The 26,008-nt window shown below is 31.5% G+C and overlaps 3 protein-coding genes across 3 annotated transcripts; all 3 read left to right on the top strand.

Annotated features, from left to right (window-relative positions):
• Positions 1-409: 409 nt before the first annotated feature.
• LOC133815907 (probable bifunctional methylthioribulose-1-phosphate dehydratase/enolase-phosphatase E1 2) lies at positions 410-4,383 on the top strand. The gene is made up of 10 exons (XM_062248674.1): positions 410-930; positions 1,025-1,148; positions 1,475-1,564; positions 1,920-2,102; positions 2,295-2,450; positions 2,652-2,801; positions 2,869-2,970; positions 3,432-3,541; positions 3,639-3,753; positions 4,152-4,383. Exons 2-9 carry the CDS (start codon positions 1,062-1,064, stop codon positions 3,661-3,663), a joined length of 903 nt encoding a protein of 300 aa, XP_062104658.1. The 5' UTR covers positions 410-930; positions 1,025-1,061; the 3' UTR covers positions 3,664-3,753; positions 4,152-4,383.
• Positions 4,384-19,602: 15,219 nt separating this feature from the next.
• On the top strand, positions 19,603-20,336 carry LOC133814026 (early nodulin-like protein 3). The gene is made up of 2 exons (XM_062247045.1): positions 19,603-19,786; positions 19,873-20,336. Exons 1-2 carry the CDS (start codon positions 19,603-19,605, stop codon positions 20,334-20,336), a joined length of 648 nt encoding a protein of 215 aa, XP_062103029.1.
• Positions 20,337-20,941: 605 nt separating this feature from the next.
• LOC133817469 (switch 2) lies at positions 20,942-25,855 on the top strand. Its single transcript, XM_062249998.1, has 8 exons — positions 20,942-21,409; positions 21,531-21,637; positions 21,889-22,816; positions 23,299-23,546; positions 24,206-24,332; positions 24,406-24,681; positions 24,761-25,004; positions 25,278-25,855. The coding sequence occupies exons 1-8, from the start codon at positions 21,020-21,022 to the stop codon at positions 25,619-25,621; spliced, it is 2,664 nt and encodes an 887-aa protein (XP_062105982.1). The 5' UTR covers positions 20,942-21,019; the 3' UTR covers positions 25,622-25,855.
• The last annotated feature ends 153 nt before the right edge of the window (positions 25,856-26,008 follow it).

Raw genomic sequence — 26,008 nt, 5'->3', positions numbered from 1 at the left:
TCTACACTCTGGGATGGCTTTCGGGAGCTAAAGGCAGCATTGCCATCAAAGTCCATGATGACTCGGTTCCTAAGCCTGCACAGCTCATTGTCACGTCTCCCTCTAGTATATACATATAATCTCTTTTTCTATTTTGTATACGTTTGACATATTATATCGACACAAACACATGCAAAACTATGTCTAATTATTCTATCAAATTGTGAATTTTTTAGTGTAGTGGGCTAAGATGTGTATGAGCTTTTAATGAGGTTTTTATTTACTTTTGAAGTGTAGAATGGGCATGTTTGTCAGTTCTGTTGATATTGCTATTTACAACGGACTCCACTTATTGACATCCAGGTGTTCAAAAGGAAAGAATGCTTTCAGAGGACATGTATGTGCTATCTTCAGATGGATTTATATTGTCATCGCCTTCTCTTAAGCCTTATCCTCATAAGCCCATTAAGTGTAGTGATTGTGGTCCTCTGGTCATCAAGGTAGGGTGTGTTTTTTTTGGGTGCGTGTGTATGTGTTGAAATTAAGGTTTTTAACTTATTGCATCTGAATTTCATCACAACTAGTCTAAATGGGCACCCTAATTTCAATCATATTGTACTGTGTTCTTCAACAATCTTGCCTTTCAAATTGTCCATATGGATCTCATTTCCACACGTTCTTTTGCTGAAGCAGTGGGATGTCATTTTGCAATTTATAGCTACATGAGAAATGTGCCTTTCTTAATGACAATATGCTGAAAATCTGGAATTTTTTTGTAGATAGAAAATCTCCTTTAATTGCTATTATCTGGTTTTTCTTTTCAATCAGCGACCCCATCTATCTTTTGTTCTTCAGGTGTTTGAGATGTGTAATGCAGGAGCTGTTGTTCACAGTCATGGGATGGAATCTTGTATTGCAACAATGATAAATCCATTCTCGAAGGAGTTTCGAGTAATCTCTTGCATGCTTTGTAACAGTGATCAATCCTTTTGCAGTCCATTTTTAAGTCATACATCATTGTCTAATATCTGCAGGAAATTTTCAGGTCACACATATGGAGATGATAAAAGGAATTCAAGGACATGGTTATTAATCATGATGAACTTGTGGTCCCGATAATTGAGAACACGGCACATGTAGTAAAGCTCATGGAGTCTTTTGTTGAAGCTGTACTATTTCTTCTGTCACAACTGTGCATATAATTTTGTTCTATGTTAATACCAATATCTTGTGAATACTTTTTATATGCACTAATGGAGTGATTTTAAATTATGAATGGGTACTTTACTGTGATGGATGAAACTAAGATCATATTATGTGTGGAGACTTTGCTTGGGAAAATGCAATTTTCATGGACCATACCATGTATTTGAAATATGTTGAACAGAATGAAAGAGTGAATATTTTGGCTATAAAAAGAAGTGGTCTTATTCAATAAGTATCGGATTATTAAATAATTTTGTCTGCTGAGACTGTTATAAATTGTGTTTTGCAGATTAGTGCGTACCCCAAAACAACAGCCGTGCTTGTTCGGAACCATGGAGTGTTTATATGGGGTGATTCATGGATTAGTACGAAAACTCAGGTTAGTTGGGAAGAATGGGTTATTTTAATTGTGTTGATAAAAATATAACATGGACATGGGATTTCATTTATCCGTAAATCACTGCTACTCAGTGACATACAATAATATAAGGTGCTCAACGAAAAGTCTCATTGTTAAGCGTGGGCACTACTAGAATTGATCTACCTAACTGGTACTTCATTGCATATTTGAGTTGTGACTTTCAATATTTATGCCCTTAAAAAAAATAGCGAGTAATTAGAAGGCCAATATGTTTAATTTACTATAGTTCCTTTGTATTGCTTATGTTTTGGCAAAATGTATAGCTGTTAGGCACTCATTCATTCATTCCTCTAATGCATAAGTTGCCATATAGGCTGAATGCTATCATTATCTTTTTGATGCTGCTATCAAGCTGCATCAGCTGGGGTTAGATTGGTCTACACCTAATCCTGGTCCTCTTCACAATACCAGTGGATCTTGGGAATGTAATGGGAATTTCAGCAGAGCTCTGAAGGCAGGGTTCCGGAGTTCAGATTACATGATTGAGCTCTCCGAAGTAAATGCATGGTGTTCTCTAACTCAAAGAAGTAATATAATTCTGTTCAGAGTTCATTATAGCTCTTGTTAAATTTCTCAAACTGATGTCTCTTTATTGAGGCGTGATAGAAATTTATTATTATCATTATATTTTTTAGATTGTCTTTTGTTGTATATCTTTTCTCTTATAATGTTCTGCGGTTTGGTGCAGCGTTGTGTACTTCTTGATATTGAAGGGACTGTAACTTCTATATCATTTGTTACTAATGTCCTCTTACCTTATGCCCGTGATAATGTGGGAAAGCATTTGGCTGCAACTTATGACAGCAAAGAAACCCAGAATGATATTAAGTTGCTACATTCGCAAGTATGATTCTTCAGTTTTTGAAATGTTAAACTGTCTAACAAGCTTTTTTTAGATCTCCTTACCTTCGCTTTCCTTCTTATTTCCCTTCGTTTCTTGAGGGCCCGGGGAGAGGAGAGTAAGTTTTAGAGTTTGGGAAGAGGAAGAGAGATACTATGTCTGGTGAAATTTAAAGTGAAAATAAGTTTTCTTTTACCTTGGCAGATTGAGAATGATTTGGAACAAGGTATTATTGGTGCTTTGCCCATTCCTTCGGACTATGTTGGGAAAGATTTGATTATTGCTTCTTTAGTTGCTAACATAGAAGCAATGACTCGGGCCAACATAAATTTTCCTTCCCTGAGACAACTGCAAGTAAGTTGCATATGGAAATTGTAATGTTCTTTTGGGCTATTGTTCTCAATAAACACTTGATGTGCAGGGTCACATATGGAAAATTGGGTTCCAAAGCAATCAGTTGGTGGGTGTTTTATTTGATGATGTTGCAGAAGCACTTGAAAGATGGCATGCTTTGGGATTTAAGGTATAGAAATTCGGATTCACAGTTCTTTCACTTTCTCTCATTTTCCCTTTTCTTATTTTGTCAAGGAAAATTTGTTTCTTTTTCTTTTTAATTAAGGAAATGTACAACAAAACCAAATTTACTTATTTTAATAAGAAAATGTCTTTTAAAGTAATAACAAATGGTTTTTGTCTGTTTACATTGTAAATTTCATCAATCAACTATTACCAATTATGGTTCAGTTACCCCAAAGAGCACACAATAATGGTGTTTTAGGAAAAATTATGCAATTATATTTGTGACACACTATACAATTATATGATCATTGTCACTAGTATCAGTAATAGTGTATATGATGTTATCTATACGGGTTTCTAGTATAATCTGATCAAGATCTACTCTATAGCATTTAAACAAATTTCTTATTGTAAATGGAAAAATATTAATACAGTGCTTCAATCATGGTGTTTCTCTTGTTTAAGGTGTACATATACTCAGGTGGTAATAGAGAAACACAGCAGCTACTGTTTGCGAATTCCAATTATGGAGACTTGAGAAAGTACTTATGTGGATATTTTGATACTTCAGTTGGGTAAGTCTTTTTTTCTCTTTATGCATTGGCATATTCTTACTTTTCTCAGAGTAAATTTCTTCTCTAATTATTGAATTCTCTAATTATTGAAGTGCAGAAACAAGAAAGAAACATGTAGTTAGAGATTTTGCGAACAGTGGGAGTAGATAAGCCTGCAGACATGTTGTTCATCACCGATGACTTCCAAGAAGCCGTGGCTGCAAGGACTGCAGGTAATTGTTTTCTTTTTTTTTTTTAATACTTATAGGACTTTTTGCATCTCAATTTCTTTTGAGTTTTTCTTTGGAAGTACTAGTAACAAGCAAGAGGAAGGAATTCTACAAATGAATTAATTAGTGTTAAAGTTGGTATATTTTAAGCATAAAACTTCAAATTCCAAATTGGCTAACAACTTAAAAGTGTCACCGTTTCATTAAGTCTATAGTTAGTTTGGTCTATAATTTAACTTTTCCTAGTATCTATTTTTATAATTATTTGCTCCAATTGCATAAGGAGCTTAATATTGATGTAAATATTATTACAATATTAGGAGATCTTTACCAAAATCAAACTCAACATTACTGCATCCATCTCAAACAGATTGCTAAGTATGTTATGGCTAATGTTTCAGGTTTGGAAGCAATAATATGTATGCGGCTAGGGAATGGACCCCTTCCAGAGAATCATGGATTTAGAACAATCGAGTCCTTACTAGAAATATGAAGTCTAAAATGCACATAATTTTGATTGAGGATTCTGATTATTTATTATATATATTTTTTAAGTTTGAAAATTGGGTATATAATCTTCTAGGCAATGGTGAAGGGTTAATTTACTTATGTTTGCAGTGTATCACTACAAGAAATGAGGTTTTTTGCTACAAAAGTTTTAGCTACCAAATTTGTTTTGTAGCAGTTAATTATCATTTGCTACTAAATTTTGGTAGCAAAATGATTTAGTAGTGAATTCTAATCATACAATACCAAATATTACTGCTACCAAATATTTTGGTAGCATATTTATATGTTCAGCTACCAATGTTCTTTGGTAGCTAATATTGTCGGCGCCAATGAATAAATTTGCTACTAAATTTTGGTAGCAAAATGATTTAGTGGCAAATTATAAGTAAATGATACCAAATACGTCTGCTACCAAAATATTTGGTAGCATATTTATATTGTCAGCTACCAATATATTTTGGTAGCTAAAATTAAATATTAGCACCAAATATAAAATTGATGCACTTTGTATGATTTTATCTTTGTTTTTTACCCATTTAGGTATCCATTCTTTGGTAGTAGATATAAATTTATTGCTACTAAATTATATCATATTTTGGCACTAGTAAATAAAATATTTCTAGTGGTAGTATTTTTGCTACAAAACTATTGGTAGAGAAAGTACACAATAAAAATTATAGTGTAAAAAATATATAAGAATACCAAACATAAAGTAATTAAATCTAGATTTGTGTTATGAACTCTCAACAAATTAATAATATTTTAATTCGTAAAATAATTTTATTTTTTAAAAAATAAGATCAAGGTAAAAAAACCAACTAAATGTATATGGACAAAATCAAAAGATAAAATTAAAAATATCATAAGTACAATAGCAAACTCAAAGGAAAATAAAATTAAGAAACTACATAAGTCATGTATAGGGATAACTTTCCTGAAACAAAGATATTGCATTGAACCTATGGCAAGCCTCAGTAAAAAAAAAACCAAAATGGGAAAAAGCCTCTTGGGGAAAAAAGAGCACTTGTCTTGCAAATAGTAACTATAAAACTATTCAAAATAAATAAAAAACTAGAACCACAAAACTCTTTGGATACAACTTTTGAAAATGAAACAATTGGAGAAGGAACTATAGTATTGCTCATTGGAATTAGTCGACCAATTCCATGAATTCGTCAGCCCACTCTACTCGAATTTGATCAATATTTTGTTTTGTGTAATCTTTCATCTTCTCATTGCACTGAAATAAATAAATGTAAGTAATAATGAATATTAGTCAATTGTATAATATAATAATAACAAAATATTCTATTTCAGTAGTATATATATATACATCTTACATGAATAGTTAACCAATTGATTGGTCTAGAATCCATGCAAAAGTCACACATATATCTCATTACATAATATCCGCACTTGATATTCGATGGTTGTTGAGGACACTGCACAAATTTATAAAATGTAAATGACAAGATAAAATGACTTTGATAATTTAAATTTTCAATACAATGTTATATTGTAATATTTTAAAGTAATTATCAAATGTAATATATATTATGTGATATTATTTTACAACTTACCTTTATAGATTTCCATATAACACCAGTCTCTTTTGGTTGCCTATTTTTGGAGGTATTGTAGTAATCAAAATCCCTAATAAACAAATAAAATATTTAATAATAAAGTTAAAGTAAAAATTAAATAAGACTAATCCATAGTACTATTTCACTTACATTGCCATTAGACTTTTAATTTCGTTGCGCGGGGGTAGTCTAATTGGATCAAGCCAATAACATGTATCACGCAATGGATCAATTATCACTAGCATCCAATGATATCTACTGACCATAAAATATGATATTGTATATAAATTAATATATTGATAATGTAATTAGTTAAATAAATAAATCTTACTCAATATGAATAGGAAGCAACCAAAATTATCCTGTTTTTGTGTCTTCCAAGTGATTTTTCATTGATATTGCATTTTGTGTTTGACACGAATCCAAAGCCAAAGTTGGATGAATGAAACGAAAATATTGTGCTCGATTTGTTTTTTCCAACTTTTGATGTAAGATCCTAAATATTACAATTGAATTTCTAAGACAAATAATGTTATTTTGTGCATGAGATTTAAGTGAAAGGTATTTCTTTTTTACCTGATCCAAAATGTTATACAAGGAGCTCCAATCTCTGTCATGGTGCCAAGGTGAATCACATCTTCAGGTGAAATAAATAAGTATTGATCATTATCTAAAATTTCTGGGTCCATGGGAATACGAAATGTGTGTGAAGGTTCATAAAGTCGAACAGCTAGTAATACAGCTTTTACACTCTTTGGAGCGTCCTTGGGCATCTCAAATTGAATTGGAGATTTTTGCACTTCCTTTAAACTTGCGGAGGATTTACTGAGAATTTGTGAAGAAGAGGGTTGATCTTTTCCTTTACATGGCTCCAGTTGCGGGGAAATGCTATACTGTTTATTCTGAAACAAAAGATAAAAATTAATAATTGATTAGAGAAAAAAAACATCATAAATTATATGTAATATTAGATTTAAAAATTAAAATTTCATAAAACCATTGATGGAGGTGTGATTTGTGACTCTAGTGCTCTTTATTCTAATAATCGACTTTGTTGTGATTCGTAGAACTTCTCTATATTTTCTTGAACAATTCTTGCAATGTTGTTATCTTGTTCATTTTTAAGATCTTCAACGATTTTCTCTAATTTCTTCAAACGCTCATCTTCAATCTCTTCACATTTGGATGATAATTGGGTTGACATCTTCTTTCCGGGTATAGGACCAAAACCTCGTAACCAACCATATTTTTCTTCACCTAAAACTTGCCTGTATATAGCAGCCTCATCCACTACTAGTAACAATCCACCTTCAAATTGAATGAGTTTCTCTTTTCGTAACTCTACCATTTCCTTCTACAATAACAACAAAATTATAGTGTAATAGTTTTACAAAAGTTAGAAGGTAAAAATTCATAATTTTTAAAAGTTGAACATACATATTTGTCCTCGGCTATTCTGTGGGTCCACTCATTCTTAATTGTACAATGAGTTTTTCGAAACATTTCAATCTCTCCAAACTTCATTGTTTCTTGTTGTACTTTGTCATCCATTGTTTGTTTTGATTTCTGTAATACATTTAAATAATTAATAACATTAAATATAATAAAATTACAATGATATTGTGTCAAAAATATGTTTATCTCCTCATGTAAATACTGAATAAATGACTTAGTTCCACCAGAATGCATAAAAGAAACACTTGATCTTTTTTTTTACCCTCCAATTGACTTTTTCTACAAAATACTTATCATGTTAGTGTTAAGAATTAAAAATTATGAAATGTGAACAAATTCAAGAAAAATATGATACCTTCCATTCTTCGTTAGAGAAACATTCATTGCACATCCGTTCCCAATCTTCGTCTATAAGCACCAACTTCACAGGTCGATTCTCTAACAGATTTTTACCTTCTTTGATGATTTTTTTGTATTGTGTATGACAATTGTTACGATAGTCTTTATATCGCTCTGAACAATAGTGATTGCAAATAGTTTCTAGATATGGATCTTTTTGAAAATCCATTTCGAATACGTCCTACACAAATAATTTCACAAAATTAATAAATCATTCAAAATTATAAAATAATTGTTTTGTGTAAAAATAATATTATAAAATAAATATACAAACGTAAAGATACCATGATACGAGCATATACAACTTTCTTATTTTCTGGGGGAATTTTGGCCCAACCGCTATATTGAAGTGGAGCATGATGGCATACTTTTACACCAACAGTGTTCGCAAATGTACTGGCATGTGTCCCATGAACTAGAAGTTTACCTTTTTTATAGTAAATCTTTAACTTACTTGCATCATCTTTTAATAAACGTCTGACACCGTCCCCACGAGTAGGGCCACGAGTTCTCTTCTTTGATTATGTACAATAATTATAATACTACTTGTAATCAAAACCATTTTCATTAAATTTTTAATGTATATATTATCATAAATTATACATGAACGCTTTGTACCTTCAAATGATTCATGTGTTTCATCATTTAATGGTGTTGCTGATTCATCATTTGGAGAACATGACAAAGGATAAGGAGACTGTGTAGATGATGAAGAGTTAATATGCGTCCTCTTACGACCAAACAACCTTATACTAGTTAATGGTGGATCAAGAGAATTCTTATTTGACATGATTAAAGAGCTGAAAATATGTAATTCAATTAGCGTATAATAAATTTGCATAATAAAAAATTTACAAAAATTAATAATAATAATAATAACACACTTTATGATTAATCACTTTCATCACTCAAAGTTGTTTCTTCGGAATCATCAAGTAAAGCTTCTTCATCAGTGTCATCACTATTTATTTCATTTTGAACTTCATCACTATGATCTATTTGAAGATCATTGAACAATCCATCACCACATTCTATATCTTCAATATCATCCCGAATAAGATTAGTATCACTTGTCGTTGAATCAAAATTTACGTCAATGTCATTCGACGATTCTTCTTGATATGCTTAAGAATTTATGATAATCGGATCTTCATCATCAACTTCACCATCCTTTGGCTTTGATGGTATGACTCATATATGATGATGATTTACTTTTTGCACCACTTTCCAATCTTTATTCTTTTTAAGGTCGTCCAAATAAAAAACTAAACTTACTTGATTGGCAATAACAAATGGTTCATCTTCAAACCATTATGAGCTGGTGTTTATACTAGTAAAATGATATTCTGTGTATATTCTATTTTCACTTTCATTGGTATTGTACCAAGAACATTTGAACAATATAACTTTGTTCCAATATAGGTAATGTACTTCCCAAATTTCATCAATGACATCGTAAAAATGACATATTTTCCCATCATATTCGGCTTCAACCTGAATACCATAGTTTTGAGTTAAACGTTTTTCATCTCGACTTTTTGTATGGTATCGAACTCCATTAACAATACAACCAGCATAAGTACAAACCAAATAATCTGGTTGCATTGCAATTGCATACAAATCTTCTTGTCCTTCACCAGATGATGTTTCATTCATTTTTTTTATTTGTGTTGACAATAACATATTGTACATGTAAGATAAAGGCGCATAATAAATTTAAAATATCAAACACTGACATTTTAAACTTACTTTATTTTCAAACCAAGTTGAAAATTCATTCTTTTGCACTTGATCGGTATCCAAAATTCCTTGAGATTGTAAGAATAATTTATGTTCTCTGTTTTCATAATAATTACTCTAAACGATTAATTTTATGCTAAAACAAAAATTTGTTTGAATTAGAAAGAAAAAAAAGCAATAAACTTACGTTAAGTATGGTTCTAACTCGGGAAAATTATTCAAAATGTACTATTGAACTTGGTTTCGTTGATCTTGAGTCAGTGTGATAGATGATTGTCTTCCAAATGGTCTTGTAGGCATGTTGAATATAGATATGGTTGATTGTTTTCTAATTCCAAGGTATTCTGGATTACGATCTGGACGATTAAAGCGTGTTTCTATTCCAGGAAGATACATTGAACAAAAATTTAAGGCCTCAGTAATAATGTATCCTTCAGCAATGGAACCTTCAGGTCGGGCTTTGTTCTTTACATATTTTTTCAAATGACCTAATTCCCTTAAAAATATTATATTCTTAATATATAGTAACACTGGCCGCATACTGTATGAGTTTGATAAATCACTGAATGGATTGAACCCGTCTGTTGCAAATCCCAACCTAACATTTCTAGATTCTTTTACAAAATCAGGATATTGTCGATCAAAATCCTTCCACACCTCTGCATCTGCCGGATGTTTAAGTACACCTTCTGTATCAATACATTCTTCCTTATGCCACCCTATATCAGATGATGTATGTCAAGACATAAAAAGCCACTGTAGGAGTGGAGTTATAGGAAAATATTGCATCTTTTTGTGTGGGATCTTCTTGCCTTTAGTTCCTTGGAATTTGTATCGTTCATGACCACATATAGGACATCTTTCAACATTTTTATTCTCTTTCTAAAATAAAGCGCAATCATACTCACATACATGAATGGTTTCATACCCTAAACCAAGATCACACAACATTTTCTTAGCCTCATAATAAGATCGTGGAATCTTATTGTCTTTGGGAAATGCTTTCCAAAGTAAGTCCAACAACAAGTCAAATGATATGTTGCTCCAACCACACATCACTTTAATGTGCATTAGATTAACAACAAATGTTAAGATTGAGAACATAGTGCATCCAAAATACAACTCCTTTTCTGCTTCTGCAAATAAGTCAGGTAGTGTATTCCTTTCATTGTTGTGGTCATTTGAATCTCCAAGGTTCACAAAATCACTCTTTCCATGATACTGATTAGCTATATCTTCTAATGCTGGTATCATATCGTCTTCTTCTTCATCATTGCTATCATATGATATCTTGTCTTCTTCAATGTTTGATTCTACTTCCTCTCGATATTCATTTACTTCTGTGATATCTTCCTCGTGAAACTCCCATGTAACATATTTAGTATAAAATCTCTTTACGAATATATGACACTCAACAGTCTCCAAGTCATGATGATATAAATTCATACGTAAAATGCATGGACATAAAATCTTATTTGCACCATTTAAGTGAAAAGTTGATAATTTAATAAAAACTCTTAAGTCCATCATAATACTCTGCAGATAATCTATTCTTCTTGAAAATCCAACTTTTATCCATCAATTTTCTATTATATTTTAAACAAGTAGATGGTGGATTATACTACAATAAAAAAGATATTTAACATTAACAATTTTTTTTACATTAAAAAATATATAAAATAAATAAATAAGCAAATATTTGAAGCAACATTTACAATTTTCTAAAAAAACTTTTATAAATTTGATGATATCAATCAACAAACCAAAATATATATAAAAAAAAAAACGAGAGTTGGGATTAAAGAATTTCCTCAAAAATAAAGAATAATTATCTTGTCCCGTAAAATTAAAGAAGGTGTGAATATTTCAGATCAAAGTCTATATGTTCTCAAGTTTTAGTGCTCTTTTGAACTTCATTTTTGAGGATCATAAGGAAGAAAGATATTGTAGTTCCCATGGTAATAACATTTAACTATTCCCTCTCATGAACCACATCTAATGTGTTTGTGTAATATTTTTTAATGTGTTTAGTTGTAGCTCATCTTCTAGATTTATGAAATTCTAGTTTCTATTCTGATTATAGATTGATGGTGTGTCTATTCTATCTCATTTAAGGAATGTTTAATTTGTGTGATTAAAATGTCAAATAAATGCATCTATATTTGGTGTTTCTAATATACCCAAAGATTACATGAGAAAACAAATAATGTATATTTTACCAATGATCTAGAATAAATCTCAAATGTGGCCATTTTGTGGAGGAAGATTTTAATTCGGATCTCTTAGTCAACGTTGTGAGCTATTATGTTAGTCTACACTACAAGAAAAGACAACGCACTGGATATGGACACTTAAAAAAAAAACCTATTTAAAAATAATAGGAGAATTGCGCTAGGTGTAAAATTATTAGCATTTTTTTTGGTAAATTATATCTCCCGCCACTGCCTTCCTGATGCCTCTAGAAGTCTAGAAATCTTAATCTTTTGTAGTCAGACTCCAAACTTCAAAACATTAATTTAGTATTTGTATTTTGTAAACCTGTCATATGCCAATGTTTTAGGAGTAGCAATTTTTCACCTGCTTTATCCGTAAGTAATATAGATGATTGCTATCATTTTTTTAATATATCATGTTGATCATTAAATATATAATATATTATATGTTACTTAATACAACCATATAATATTTTAAGCATAACTGTCTCAATTTGAGTTATGTATGCTTTATGAGATTCGTATGATGGTACTGGTTTAATTTTTTTAATGTTCTAGTTTTGGTGTCAACATGACAGCACATATAATGACAAGAATATTTTTATGAATTTTAGATATAAATTTTTGCTATTTTTATGACTGATGATATATCTTTTCTATATAAAAAATGTGTAGACATTGGTGTTTTGTATGATTGAGCAGATGTGAAGGACATTGTTTTCTCAATAAAAATGAGTGAGTGACAGATGAGAGCAACAACCCAGATTTCCTAAGGATATATATGGAGGAATATGTTTAGCATGAATGAGCAAGATTGATGTGATGTTTTTTTTTTTATAATACTCTAGTTGCAGTGAAGAATGTAATGACCCAACTATTTCTAAGACCTTGGACCATTAAATCTACTATACATAGCTACTATTTTGGGAAAGAAACATAAGAAATAATATAACTTTATTAAATCTCGAAATATTGTATCAAATACATAATAATAGAAAATATGGCATGGGCACCCATTGTTTAAAACATAAAAGATCATTTTAAACTAAAGAAAATTGTTTACAAAACTAAATGCGGAAAAACATGATATAAAATACTAAAAATAAATAACTTCATCATCGATCGACACGCAGTCCACACATTCCATTCATCCTCAACACACAAGCCAAGATACCAAGAATCTTTCCGCCTCCGTATCTAGTTTCCTGCATCACACTAAAAAAAAGGAATGAGCCTAATGCCCAACAAGGAAAAACTACTAACACCATAAACATACACATAAAATCATATCATAACATAGCTATAAACATATCATAACATATACTAAAAACATATTATAACATATACTATAAACATATTACAACATATTCCATATAAGACTATACTAATAATGGCCATTATGACATGTGATAAATCATCTACGTCCCATGTCTAATATTTGAGGTAGGTTAGATCACATGTAGTGTATGATAACCCATCTACGTCCCCTGTCTAATATTTGAGGTAGGGTAAATCATAACATAACATATTAAAACATAAACTTATAATAACATATTATACATAACATAACATAAAAGCATAACATATCATTCAAACATACAAGATCTAGCCTATTTTCCTTACAAAAACCGAGATATGAGAACAAATGCAAACCTTCAAGACGAAACTTACCAAGAAAGATCTTTAAGTTTCAAGAGTCTAATCAAAACCAATATCACAAGTTAGGATCTGAATAAAAGGACTAAAGAAACTAAAGAGTTTTAAAGGATTGAACTTAAAGAATAAGAGTACCTTAGTTGACCTTATGGATTTGTCTAACTCCAATACCGAAATATACTAAACCTCACTTCCCAAGTATTTTATAAAGCTTAAGAATGACAAAGTTTTTTTCCTTTCCTACCCAAGTGTATCACTCTTATGTTCTCACTAACACCTTGGAGTATGATCACAGTTGAAGAGTGAGGAGAAGGGCTGGGTTCTAAGTCCTATTTATAGAGTTCTAGTAATAAAAATCTTCTTTTTGGTTTTGAATAAAAATAATGAATTTAATTGAAAATATTTGAATATTCTTCAGTCAAAGGCTTAGGACTTGGTCAAATTGTTTAGAGAGAGGTTGAAGGAGTCAAAGCTTGATTTTTAAAATTAAAAACAAATAGAATCCTAACTTCTAACTCCCTAAATCTCGTAACTCTAAACTCACATGCAGTAAAATCACCATAACTGGAGCTATAAGACTCCGATTTAGACCATCTTTATACATTTACATCTATTTAATTATCTAAATAACAACCTAATCCACAAATAAATAAAATTATGTCAAATGTCATGCTCCTTACATATTTTGATGAAGACTAAGTCTTATATTTCCCTTATTTTATCATTAAAATAACAATTCCTTAATAATCATGCGTCATAATCCTTTTGCCTCTTTCTAAACGTTAGGAATAACCATGCTCATAACAAGTGTCATATTCTTATTGGCTCTATCTAAACCTTAGGTTATAATAATTATCATATTAATAACCAGCAATATTAATCAAACCTTATGTTATAATTAATATTCTTTAACTATAGGTTAAACTTATAAAATCCATAACTATTGCTAGAAGTTTCCAACTAAGTCCCGGTTTGAACCAAAATCCACAAAATCTAACATACTACAAACTAATACTAGATATTGCTACTACTACTACTATCTAACTATCTAAGTAATATTCTGGGACTCTACAAAGATGCTACAGACAAATAGGTACTACTATAGTTGATTGTATTGTTTAATATGAGAATAATTTGGATAAACACAATTTAGGATTAATGGGTTCCAATCTATAAGGGTGTGTGAGTGTTTTCTTTTTCTATTTAACCGTATGTGATAAAATAACATAACACTTTTGTGGTAAAATGGAAAAATGAAAAAAGAGAACAAATATTTGCATGGAAATCTATTGCTTGAATTAAAGAATTAATTCAAAATTTGACACTGATTTTGCATGTTTATGTTGAGAATGAGCATCAGATAATTTACTTTACAAGGAATATAATTAGTCGATTGTGTTGTATGATCTACTAGAATAACATACACTTTGCCTCAATTGATATTATTTGTGCAAGTAATAATCATTGCATTATGACACCAAATTTGTACACCAATGCTCATATATATCATCAAGCAATTATATATGTCAGACACATTAGAGGTTTATAGGTAAGCCACTTTACAAATATATTGCTTTAACACAATGCATATCATTAAATATAAGTGTGGAAATTCACATACCTTTTTCTAAATTATTTCCCCAATAAATGTTCAAGAAAGAATGACTACATGCATAAAAAAAAATTAAGATTAGCAACTTGAAGATTCAACACACTAAAGAGTGAAAAAAATAGAACATATATAATTTAATTTTTTGAGTTATATAAATATATATTTAATGATATTCAATTTAAGAAAAAGGATATGTTCATGATCGATGTTTGTGATCTCATATGCATTGTTTTAGTGAAATAAGATAGTAAATTCAAACCTTTATTTCGTTACCAGCTCCTCTATATATATTGCAGTGAATATAACCAGCTCCTTTTACTTCTAAACATAAGAACTCTAAACATAAAAACAAATAAGAATGAAGAGTAAAATAAGTAAAAAAAAATTTAAGGAAGATATTTAATATATATTTAGGCATTTATTAGATATCATTCGTATCTATCATTTCAATTTGAAATTGAAATTTCAAAATATTTATTATTTAATAATGCCTACATTTCCTAGATTTGTGCTTATATTATATATATATATATTGTATTTTTAAATCAAAATAAATTGAAATTTGAATTTCAAAATATTGTTTGTTAATCTCTATATTTATGCTTTTACGTATATATTTTTTTGAGTAAATTAAGTTTTAAAATTTTATTTGTAATTTTATAATTAATGATTATAGTTATCTTTACTATTTTGTTATTTTTAATAATTAGATTTATTTGGATAATAAGTAATGTTTTAAAAAAATTATCCAATAGAATTAGTTTTTTTTTTACTTATCAAACCACTTCACACGTTAGAGATAGCCTCTCCCACTTTATAAGGTTATAAGGTTGTGATTCTTTTGCTAATATACTTCAGCTATGATTTCTATTTAAATTCATCATCAGAGTCTAATGTTTTTTTTTATATATATATATATATATATTGAGGATGGTTAATATTATTTCTATAATCTTGAGATTTTGTTCGGAAGACTTTCACAACCCTTGTATAATCAAGTTTCACTTCTTCTTTTTGATTGTTGGCTACGATTTATTTTTTCAAGTTTTTGTTTGGTCTAAAGACAATATTGTAAACTTTTCTTTGTATTATAACAAGCCTTTCAGTTTGTAGGATGCAATATTCTTCCTAAGGCATGTGTACGTATAGACCTAGAAGATGCTTTAACTCAACTTGTTAAGCCAACTTTATTATGTGATATATTTTTTTCAAAAGGAATACTAGCTACTGGATTTGGAGGAAGAGGAATTCCCGACGATGAGCCTATTTCAACCAAGGTACTCTTTTGTGGGGATGATTTTACTGTCTTATATATACTGCACCAATTTTTTTTGTTATAAAAGTTATATGGGTTGTTTCCCAGGGTAAATCATAAATTTTTCTCACTCTTGAAATGACAATTGATTATGCTATCTATTATGGAGGCTTTGTACTTCTACTCTGTAAAGATCAACTCAATTTGTGTCCTCATCTTAAAAGGTTGTTGTTTCTCACTCTTCAACTAATGTTTCTACTTAATCAAAATGCTTCTCTTTATTTACTAAGTTGTTTAGTTGTCTCATTAATTTTTGTTTTCAATTATGGTTCTATATTTTAGGGAACACACATATTATGATTGATCTTGGAAATAAAAAACAACAATGAGATGAATTGAGCCTTCAAGTACAAGTATAACAAGAGTTTAATGTGGAGCAATTAGTGAATCTATCTCGATGTTGAGTAGATATTACTACTAAGTTCTTTTGTAAATACCAAACAAATGTAAAAAATTTGATTTGTGTAAGTGAAATTAGTTTGGATTATGTTTTAGATACAGATTGTGTATTATATATTTTAATTAGTTTGTATCCTGGTTTATTAATTTTATAAAATTAAATTTGAAATTTTATTAATGTTTATTTAATATAATAATATAGAAAGAATTAGAAATGCTATAATAATATAACAAAATAAGTAAATATATATATAAAATGAATATATTTTGTTAAAAAAGATCTTTTAATTTGTATTAATTTTGCTACCAATTTTAGTAGCAAAATTAATGTATTTTTAGCACGCAAAATTTATTTGCTACTAAATTTATCATTGTTTGCCTACCAAACTTTGGTAGTAAAATAGCTTTGTTGAATTTAAAATAAAATTAATTTTAATGACAATTTTTTCGGCTACCAATTTAAAAGCATTTTGCTACCAAATTGTAGTAGCAAAACAATTTTAGTAGTTCTCAAAAGTAATTATTTTGTTACTAGATTTAACATTTTATGCTACAAAAATTTTAGTAGCAAATAAGAACTATTAGAGCTACAAAAAATTTTGGTAGCAAAATACATTTAGCGACAAGGTTTTAGCTAAGGAGTAGCTACCAAAAATTTTCGGTAGCAAAAAAATATTAGCTACCAAAAATATATTATTTGCTACTAATATTTTTGTAGCTAAAAGTCTTCTTTTTTGTAGTAGAGCAGAAGAGAATATAGTTTGGTTTCTTTAAACTCTTTTGTTATTGTTAAAAAAATAAATTCACATTTAAGCTGAAAATCATTAAATAAAATAATCAGAATTACAAAAGAAATTATTAACCTTCTCTAGTCAAAAGCCTCCAATTATTGATAGATGTACAACCCCACCATTTTGGATTGAAATTTGCCACAGCCTAAGCGTTATTTTTTCTTAACATTTTCATCGTCTTACATGTTTGTTATACCCAGATTTCGAGCCATAGCAAATATGACCTCGAAAGCTGAGTTCGCATTAAATGGTCTCGTGAGGGTTAGGGTATGCTCTACGATTGTAAATCGGAGCCTGCAAAGTATGATACAGACCTCGAATATGGTGACCTCGAAATGATCTCGATCTCGAAAGATAGCTCTGAGAGCCCCTCATCTTCAGGAACAACCTCGGAGCAGGGATCTCGAGCTCGATATGCTATCTCGAAAGCAATGTTAGCTCGGGAGATGTCAGTGGCTCGCACAATGACGTGAAACCTTAGATGCTGAAGCCTTGGAGATACGCTATGATCACTTTGAATATCTACAGGTATTGTAGATACGGGATGTAATCCTCATTTATTGATGTAAATCCCCAAGAATCGTGGGATATTATTTAGTCAGTTATGCGTTTCCTGATCTTTGGGGAACGTTTCCTTATATATCTGATTATTGGCATTTAAAGTCATTTATTTTTATTCACAAAAGAGTAACTACCCAAAATATGTGGGATAGTATTCTGCATCCTTCTCTATAAATAGAGAAGTCATGCACCATTGTAAAGGACCGAATTTCTGATTCTTGAGAGAAAACTCTGGAAAATTCATGCTAGAGAATTGTTCAGAGATAATCTTGAGATTAATAACAGAGACTCGTGGACTAGGCAGATTTAACTGCTGAACCACGTAAAAACCGTGTGTCTGATTCGTTTGTTTGTTTTAGCTATTGTCTTTAATTGTTTACGTGCTCTCTTATTTTATCTGTTGACGAAAAACGGCGTCAACAATGTTCATATCCAACTCACAGTTATACTAACACCAAAAATTAAGGTAAGAAGAAAAACAAAAGTAATATCTCATATCCAACTTACAGTTACACAACCAAAAATAAGAAAATAGAATCTAAGAGTATCTTCAATGAAGTGCCAAAAAATAGTACATTGTTTTATTTAGTACATTTTAGAAAAATTATTACTTCAATGTTTTTCTTGAAAGTGTGTCAAATTTAGTACAAGATATAATATGTATCCAACCTACAATTACACAACCAAAAATAAAAAAATAGAATCTAAGAGTATCTTCAATGAAGTGCCAAAAAATAGTACAATGTTATATTTAGTACATTTTAGAAAAATTATTACTTCAATGTTTTTCTTGAAAGTATACCAAATTTGGTACAAGATATAATATGTATTAAATTTGGCACAACAGTAGACTTTTTTATTTACCATATTGACACTAGTTTATACATTAACAATTAATAACTACTTATTTTACAATAATTTTTTTTTTTTTAAAATGGTTACTTTTTGTATATTAAAATTGTTTTTTTAGTTAATTTGCATATATAGTGAGTTGGAGCACAATTGCAAGCCAAATATATTCTTTTTTTTTTTTGTGCTAAATTTGTCAGAAAATTTACATTCGGAGATGTTCTAATATGTCCATATATACAATACAATCCACATAGTTACAAAAGAAAGAAAGAAGTATTTATACTCTACTATAAAACTATTTGTTTCAATTAAGTAAAACAAAAAAGCAATATTGAATAAACTCGTGTTTTTGTTGGTTGGTTTTGTTCTTATTTTAAAAGAAACTAACCCAACGTTTTTTATGGGATGTTTTATACGTTTATGAACGTTAAATTTTTACTGAATGATATCTTTTAGGCTGTGTTGTGTTGTAAATCTGTAAAGGGAGGTTTATGGAAACGTATGCTTAATCAATTTCCATCACTAATAAATATATAATACTAATATTTTTTTTTGCTTATTTTACAACGGTCATTTTCACATTTACTCTCTATATATATTCACGTAGCTAATTACTCATCACTCAGTTCAGTTCCTCATCTCAAGCCTCTTCTTATATTTTTCAGTTCCTCATATATCGCTCTCTCATCTCTATCTCTCTCTCATATCTCAAATCTCTCTCTGATATTTAAAAAGTTCATTATAATTTTCTAACAACATATATATGATGGGATCATCAAAGCACGGATTTTCTCATGTGTTTCTGATAATCGCCACTATCCTACAGATTCTAAGTGTTTGTCAAGCGTACCAGTTCTTTGTTGGTGGAAAAGATGGTTGGGTTTCGAACCCTTCCGAGAATTTCAATCACTGGGCTGAGAGAAACAGATTTCGAGTCAATGACACCCTCTGTAACTCTCTCTATATCTCTTAATTTCACTCTCTCTCTATATATATATATTATGTAATATCTATGGTTTTGTTTTTATTGGCGCAGTTTTCAAGTACAAACAAGGGACAGACTCAGTTTTGGTCGTAAAGCCAGACGATTACAACACATGCAACACGGCCACGCCGTTACTGTCCTTGGCAGACGGCGGTTCGGTGTTCACGTTCGACCGGTCCGGTCCGTTTTTCTTCATAAGCGGTAACGCCCAGAACTGCCAGAAGGGTCAGAAACTTATCGTTGTGGTTATGGCTGTCAGAAACAATAAGCCACAACCCGCTGCGTCAGCTCCAGCTCCTGCCTCATCATCATCATCAGTAGTGCCCCAGCCGCCCACTGCTGCTCCGCCATCTGGGGCTCAGAGCCCCGGAGGGGAGTCGCCGAGTGTCGACCCGTCGAAGTTGGATGCTCCGGCACCAGCTCCGAATGCGAGTTCGGGTTATTCGGGTGGTTTGTTTGGGTTGGTTGTGTATGCTGGCTTGGGAATGAGTTTGAGTTTTGTTTTGGGTTATTAGAATGATATATTATTATGTTTAAGTTTGTGGTGAGTGGAGAATGGTTTTAGTTTTAGTTTCAGTTTTAGTATTTGATTCTATATTTGAGTGATCTGAATTTCAAACAGATTATTAGAGTGTTAATTTGTTTATGTTGTTTAGCATGGTGTAATCTCTGTTTTATTTTGTTTATGAGATATTTCTCCTATCGTTATGAGATATTTTCTTTTGCTTATTACTATATTAAAATATTAATTAAAAATTTAGATTCTGATTATTTTTTATATTTTTTTATTAGAAAATTGGTAGTGAAATTAAATTCACACATTTAAAAATTGATAATTTATATATTCATATTTCATTTTCAAGATAGTTTACATATTTCTTAATTTTAATTTTAATAATAATAATATTCAATTTTAATATTTTATTTTATCAAATTGTGTAGTAACACATAAATTTGTAACTATTAAAATACTAAACTCAAAATCATATATTATATTTTATCAATGTGGTACTAAGAAAATAATTAGTTATTGCTATTACCAAGTCAAATTTAGCTTTTCCACGTGTCACGATTATATTTTATTTTATTTTTCGGATTTCAGAGAACGGAAATCACGATTCGCTAATTTCCAAAAACAAGAACGGTTTTCCCACGAAAAAAATTCTCGCCGTTCCCAAACCTGAAACCCCCAATTCTCATGTCACTCCAAGCCTTTAAAGAAACGCTTAAGCCTTGCTCAAATTCATCGTCTTCCACCTCCATTGAAGCTCACCCAAGGACCTTCACTTCCCACGACTTTGGCTCCTCAATTTCTAGAAAACCCCCCAAAAGCTCTCTTTCTCAACAACTTTCGCGCCTCCAAGATCCCATCTCTCCACCCCCACTTCAACCACGGACCCAACCCAAGTTATCCCAGAATCCTAAAGGTGGTCACTGTGAAGACGACGATGAAGATGAAGAAGAAGAGAAGGAAAAACCAGGACCAGAAGCGTTTCTGAGGTCTGAAGTGAGTAAATTTCAGTTTGATAATACGGGACCTTATGAACCGTTGGTCTTGACCTCAGAGGGCGAGATTCCTGTTGTTCAGGTGAGTTCACGCTTCCACTATATGCAAAATGTATATGTATAAAACTTGAGTTCATGCTGTTTTTTCATATTGATTATTGTATACTAGTGTAATTGCGGAATAATGCGATCTTTCTTTGCAGGTTCCTGCATCCATAAACTGTAGGTTACTTGAACATCAAAGGGAGGGAGTTAAGTTTTTATATAATTTATACAAGAACAACCATGGAGGTATTCTTGGAGATGACATGTATGTGTATCTATCTAATTGAACTCGTGTCTAGTATTTCCGAGGCTTATGAATATCGTCAATGTTTTTCTCATAACGTGATAATTTTAGTTGGAATTCTTTGTATGATAATGGGTTTTCTGACTGGTGCTTTATTATGTTTTTTTTTTTGTGTGTGTAAAAACTGTCCGTTTGATATGCTAACCCAGAATGGGGATTTTGGTGGGGTGATTAACTTCACTGCTGACTGCTTGTCTTTAACATTGGAACAGGGGATTAGGGAAAACTATTCAAACAATTGCATTTTTGGCTGCTATCTATGAGAAAGATGGAGATAATGTTGACCCTGCAACATCTAAGAACAATCAATTAGGACAGAAAGGCCCTGTACTGATAGTTTGCCCTTCTTCGGTTATCCGCAATTGGGAGAATGAATTCTCTAAGTGGGCGAGTTTTAGTGTTTCTGCTTACCATGGTGCAAACCGTGATCTAGTATTTGAAAAATTAGAAGCATGCGTAGTTGAAGTACTTATTACCAGCTTTGACACATACAGAATACAAGGACGCACCTTATCAAATGTGAAATGGGAGATTGTGATTGTTGATGAAGCACACAAGTTGAAGAATGACAAATCAAAGCTATATGAAGCATGTCTTGGAATTAAAACACTAAAACGATTTGGTCTTACTGGAACTGTAATGCAAAACAAAATTATGGAATTGTTTAACCTCTTCGACTGGGTTGCACCAGGAGCTTTGGGAACACGTGAACACTTCCGTGAATTTTATGATGAACCCCTTAAGCATGGTCAAAGAGCAACTGCTCCTGAAAGATTTGTGAAGGTAGCTGATAAGCGGAAACAGCACCTAGTGTCTGTTCTTCATAAATATATGTTAAGAAGGACAAAAGAGGAGACGATTGGGCATCTCATGATGGGGAAGGAGGATAATGTTGTGTTCTGTGCCATGAGTGACTTGCAGAAACGGGCATACACAAGAATGTTACAGCTACCTGACATCCAGTGCCTAATAAATAAGGATCTTCCATGTAGTTGTGGAAGTCCTCTCACTCAAGCTTCATGTTGCAAAAGGATTGTACGAAATGGATTAATTTGGCCCTACCTTCACAAAGACAATCCTGATGGTTGTGATTCTTGCCCCTATTGTATTGTTCTTCCTTGCCTCGTCAAGCTCCAACAGGTATGAATTTTAGAAGTTTGTAATTGTACTTTACTTTTTAGTATAATGATAGAATTCATATTAGCAACAGTGATAAACTGGTAAACTAAAGACTAGAACATGAAAGAAACACATGCATGGTGATGAAAATTAAAGATAAACTCTGGAAAGCTTTTTTTTTCCCTAACAAGAGTGGGTTTTTGTACTTACCTTGAATCCTTGTGAAGTTTATAATATTCTCGGTCTATTTTAGGCTCGATTTCCACTCACTATTGAAATCAATACTAGTTTTTTTACTTTGTTGCTGGGTTTGAAAAAAATTGTAGAATAATTAAAGCAAAAGAATTACTAGAACTCTCTATCTCGTTCCAAAGAGTAAAGTAAAAATATTTTATCTGCTTACCTTATGAAAGGGGACAATTTTTCCAATCGTGGTCTGGTCACTTTCTATTGTAAAGTAATTATTGTATTTTGGCATGTTTCAATTCGGAGATGGTTTGCAGGTAAGTAATCACCTGGAGTTGATCAAGCCTAATCCTAGAGATGACCCAGATAAGCAAAAGAGAGATGCAAAATTTGCCTCTGCTGTGTTTGGCCCAGACATAGATATGGTGGGAGGGAGCACCCAGAATGAAAGTTTTATGGGCCTTAGTGATGTTAAACATTGTGGCAAAATGCGAGCACTAGAGAAGTTAATGTCTTCTTGGATTATACGGGGTGACAAAGTTCTTTTGTTCAGTTACTCTGTCAGGTGACACTTGCAAACTTTGCTGCATATGCAAAATACGGTTACTCTTTTTTTATTTTATTATTATTATTATTATCTTTCACAGTTCACACACACAATAAGTAAACTTCCTTTCATATCCACATGTGAGTGGTGTTCCAAGGGGTATTGCTTATTTTCTTTCTCCGGGTAGTTGGACTAATTATTAATTATGGGATCCCTCGAACAAAAATTATAGTGAGCAAGCACATCCAATGATTACAAAATCAACTTCTCTGAGTGTACAAGGATTGAACTGCCCAAGTGTCATTTAGGTCTATAAAATGTAATTATGTGGGTTGTTTTAAGATTATGAGAAGGTAGCATATAACCAATTCTTCCCCAGTTTCATGAGAAATTTTAGATGAGAAAAGGAAGGTTCTAGGAAAACTTTTGGTGGGAACTTAAGCAGGATTGTGGAGTCTTAGCCATTTCAATTCAGTTGCAAATTGTCGATATTGAAAAAATAAAATACATATAGCATAACTTCAATGATTAGAGGTGACTGTTTTGGAACTTCCTTTCTCATTTATTCTTCTTGCATGTATTCATCAAATGAATGAATTGCATAAATCTTCAATCTATGCCATTTAATGATTTCGGTACATCTTTTTTCCTTACCTGAGTTTATTTTATTTTATTAGGATGCTGAACATACTGGAAAAGTTTCTTATACGTAAAGGCTACTCCTTTTCACGACTTGATGGTTCCACGCCAACCAACTTGCGCCAGCATCTTGTTGATGACTTTAACTCAAGTCCAAGCAAACAGGTTAGTTTTTCATTTCAAGAGATGATTAAATAAACTTGTGTTTTTCCTGCTACCTGACACTATATCTTTTTAGGTGTTCCTTATATCAACTCGAGCTGGAGGTCTTGGATTGAATCTTGTAAGTGCTAATCGAGTGGTTATATTTGATCCAAACTGGAATCCTGCTCAAGACTTGCAAGCTCAAGACAGGTCTTTTCGATTTGGGCAGAAGCGGCATGTGATGGTTTTCCGTCTCCTTGCAGCTGGTTCTTTGGAAGAACTTGTTTACTCACGTCAGGTCTACAAACAGCAGCTAGCAAACATTGCTGTCTCTGGAAAAATGGAAAAGCGCTATTTTGAAGGTGTCCAGGTAGAAACAAAGGAAGTTTTAGCTTTTAGTATTCAATCATTAAATTTTGTTAATTTCACCATGTTGTTTCCATTTTCAGGATTGCAAAGAATTTCAAGGGGAACTTTTTGGGATTTGTAACTTGTTCCGCGATCTTTCTAATAAGCTCTTTACCAGCGAAATCATTGAGTTACATGACAAGGAAAGAGAGGACTACCATAGCCATAGTAGAAAGCAAGAATTAACCAATTCTTCAGAAACATCTGGTCCTATGTCATCATCCTATGTCACCATTAAGAAAACGTCCAAGAAAGCATTGAGTAACCCAGCACTTGAAGATCTGGGTAAGTTATTTTGTGCTCTTTGCCATCATTTTCCTTTTTTAATGTTTTACATTTTTTTTTTAATATGTTTCCATGATTTTCAGTTTGATCTGATTGTTGATTTATACAATCTCTCCCTATGTGTAAAGAGAAGTTATCCTAGCTCATTATTTCCACAAACTTTGCAGTCACAGTTTGAATTAGAAGTTATAATATTTTACATGGATGATGAAATAAGAATTAAGACATTTTCTAGAAGATATTGTTGCTTAACTCTGTTTCATAATATTTCAGGTGTTGTTTATGCTCATCGCAATGAAGACATTGTCAACTATGGTCCTGGAATCCAAGAGAAGCTGGAAGAGGGTATTTCTCAAAATGGTAACCCAACACCTCCATCCATGCCTGTTGTTGTTCATAGAAATGGATTAGATGCCATAGATATCAATGAAAATGTTTCTTCAACTACAAACCGAAAAATAATTCAATATAGTCTTCTTGCTCGGTTTGCGGGTATGGGAGAGCTAGAGTTCAGCAAGTGGATATTATCTGCAACTCCTTCAGAGAGAGAAAAAGTGCTTCAAGACTACAAGAGGAGGAAGGAGAAGATACCCATTTGTGGGTTGAAGAAAAGGTAGAATGTAACTACAGCTTCTGTAAATAATAGTGTACATATTGATCTGTGGTAGAGAATAGGTAAAATAGTGATGAAAAGAATGTGCATGATTCAGAACAGCATTGAGCATTCCCTAATTTCGTTTAGATGAATATATATGCAGTCATTCCTTTTCCAAAGTTCAGAAGAAAAAAATTGGCATCATGTACGAGTAATCAGTAATGTCATTAATAGATCGTCGTCCTCATTTTCGGAATCCAAGGGTATTTCAGTCTTTCTCTTCATTTTCAATCTCTTCGCTGGATGTGGTTGATCATTGGCGTGTTCAACTTCATGCTGTGTGAGAACCAAAGATTACTGAGAGAAAATTGTGGAAAGAGTTTAATAGAATTTGAACTAAAATTGGAAG

This window comes from Humulus lupulus, chromosome 2 (assembly GCF_963169125.1).
Source record: "Humulus lupulus chromosome 2, drHumLupu1.1, whole genome shotgun sequence".
NCBI classification, from domain to species: domain Eukaryota; kingdom Viridiplantae; phylum Streptophyta; class Magnoliopsida; order Rosales; family Cannabaceae; genus Humulus; species Humulus lupulus.
Note: the sequence above shows the minus strand (reverse complement) of the source record. Positions and strands in the feature narration are given on the sequence as shown.

Coding starts and splice junctions, on each gene's coding strand:
- LOC133814026 (XM_062247045.1), top strand. CDS start 19,603: ATGGGATCATCAAAGCACGGATTTTCTCATGTGTTTCTGATAATCGCC. Junction 19,787..19,872: donor TCGAGTCAATGACACCCTCT/GTAACTCTCTCT, acceptor TTATTGGCGCAG/TTTTCAAGTACAAACAAGGG.
- LOC133817469 (XM_062249998.1), top strand. CDS start 21,020: ATGTCACTCCAAGCCTTTAAAGAAACGCTTAAGCCTTGCTCAAATTCA. Junction 21,410..21,530: donor GCGAGATTCCTGTTGTTCAG/GTGAGTTCACGC, acceptor CTTTCTTTGCAG/GTTCCTGCATCCATAAACTG. Junction 24,682..24,760: donor GCTATTTTGAAGGTGTCCAG/GTAGAAACAAAG, acceptor TTCCATTTTCAG/GATTGCAAAGAATTTCAAGG.
- LOC133815907 (XM_062248674.1), top strand. CDS start 1,062: ATGGTTATTAATCATGATGAACTTGTGGTCCCGATAATTGAGAACACG. Junction 1,149..1,474: donor TGGAGTCTTTTGTTGAAGCT/GTACTATTTCTT, acceptor TGTGTTTTGCAG/ATTAGTGCGTACCCCAAAAC. Junction 2,103..2,294: donor ACATGATTGAGCTCTCCGAA/GTAAATGCATGG, acceptor GGTTTGGTGCAG/CGTTGTGTACTTCTTGATAT.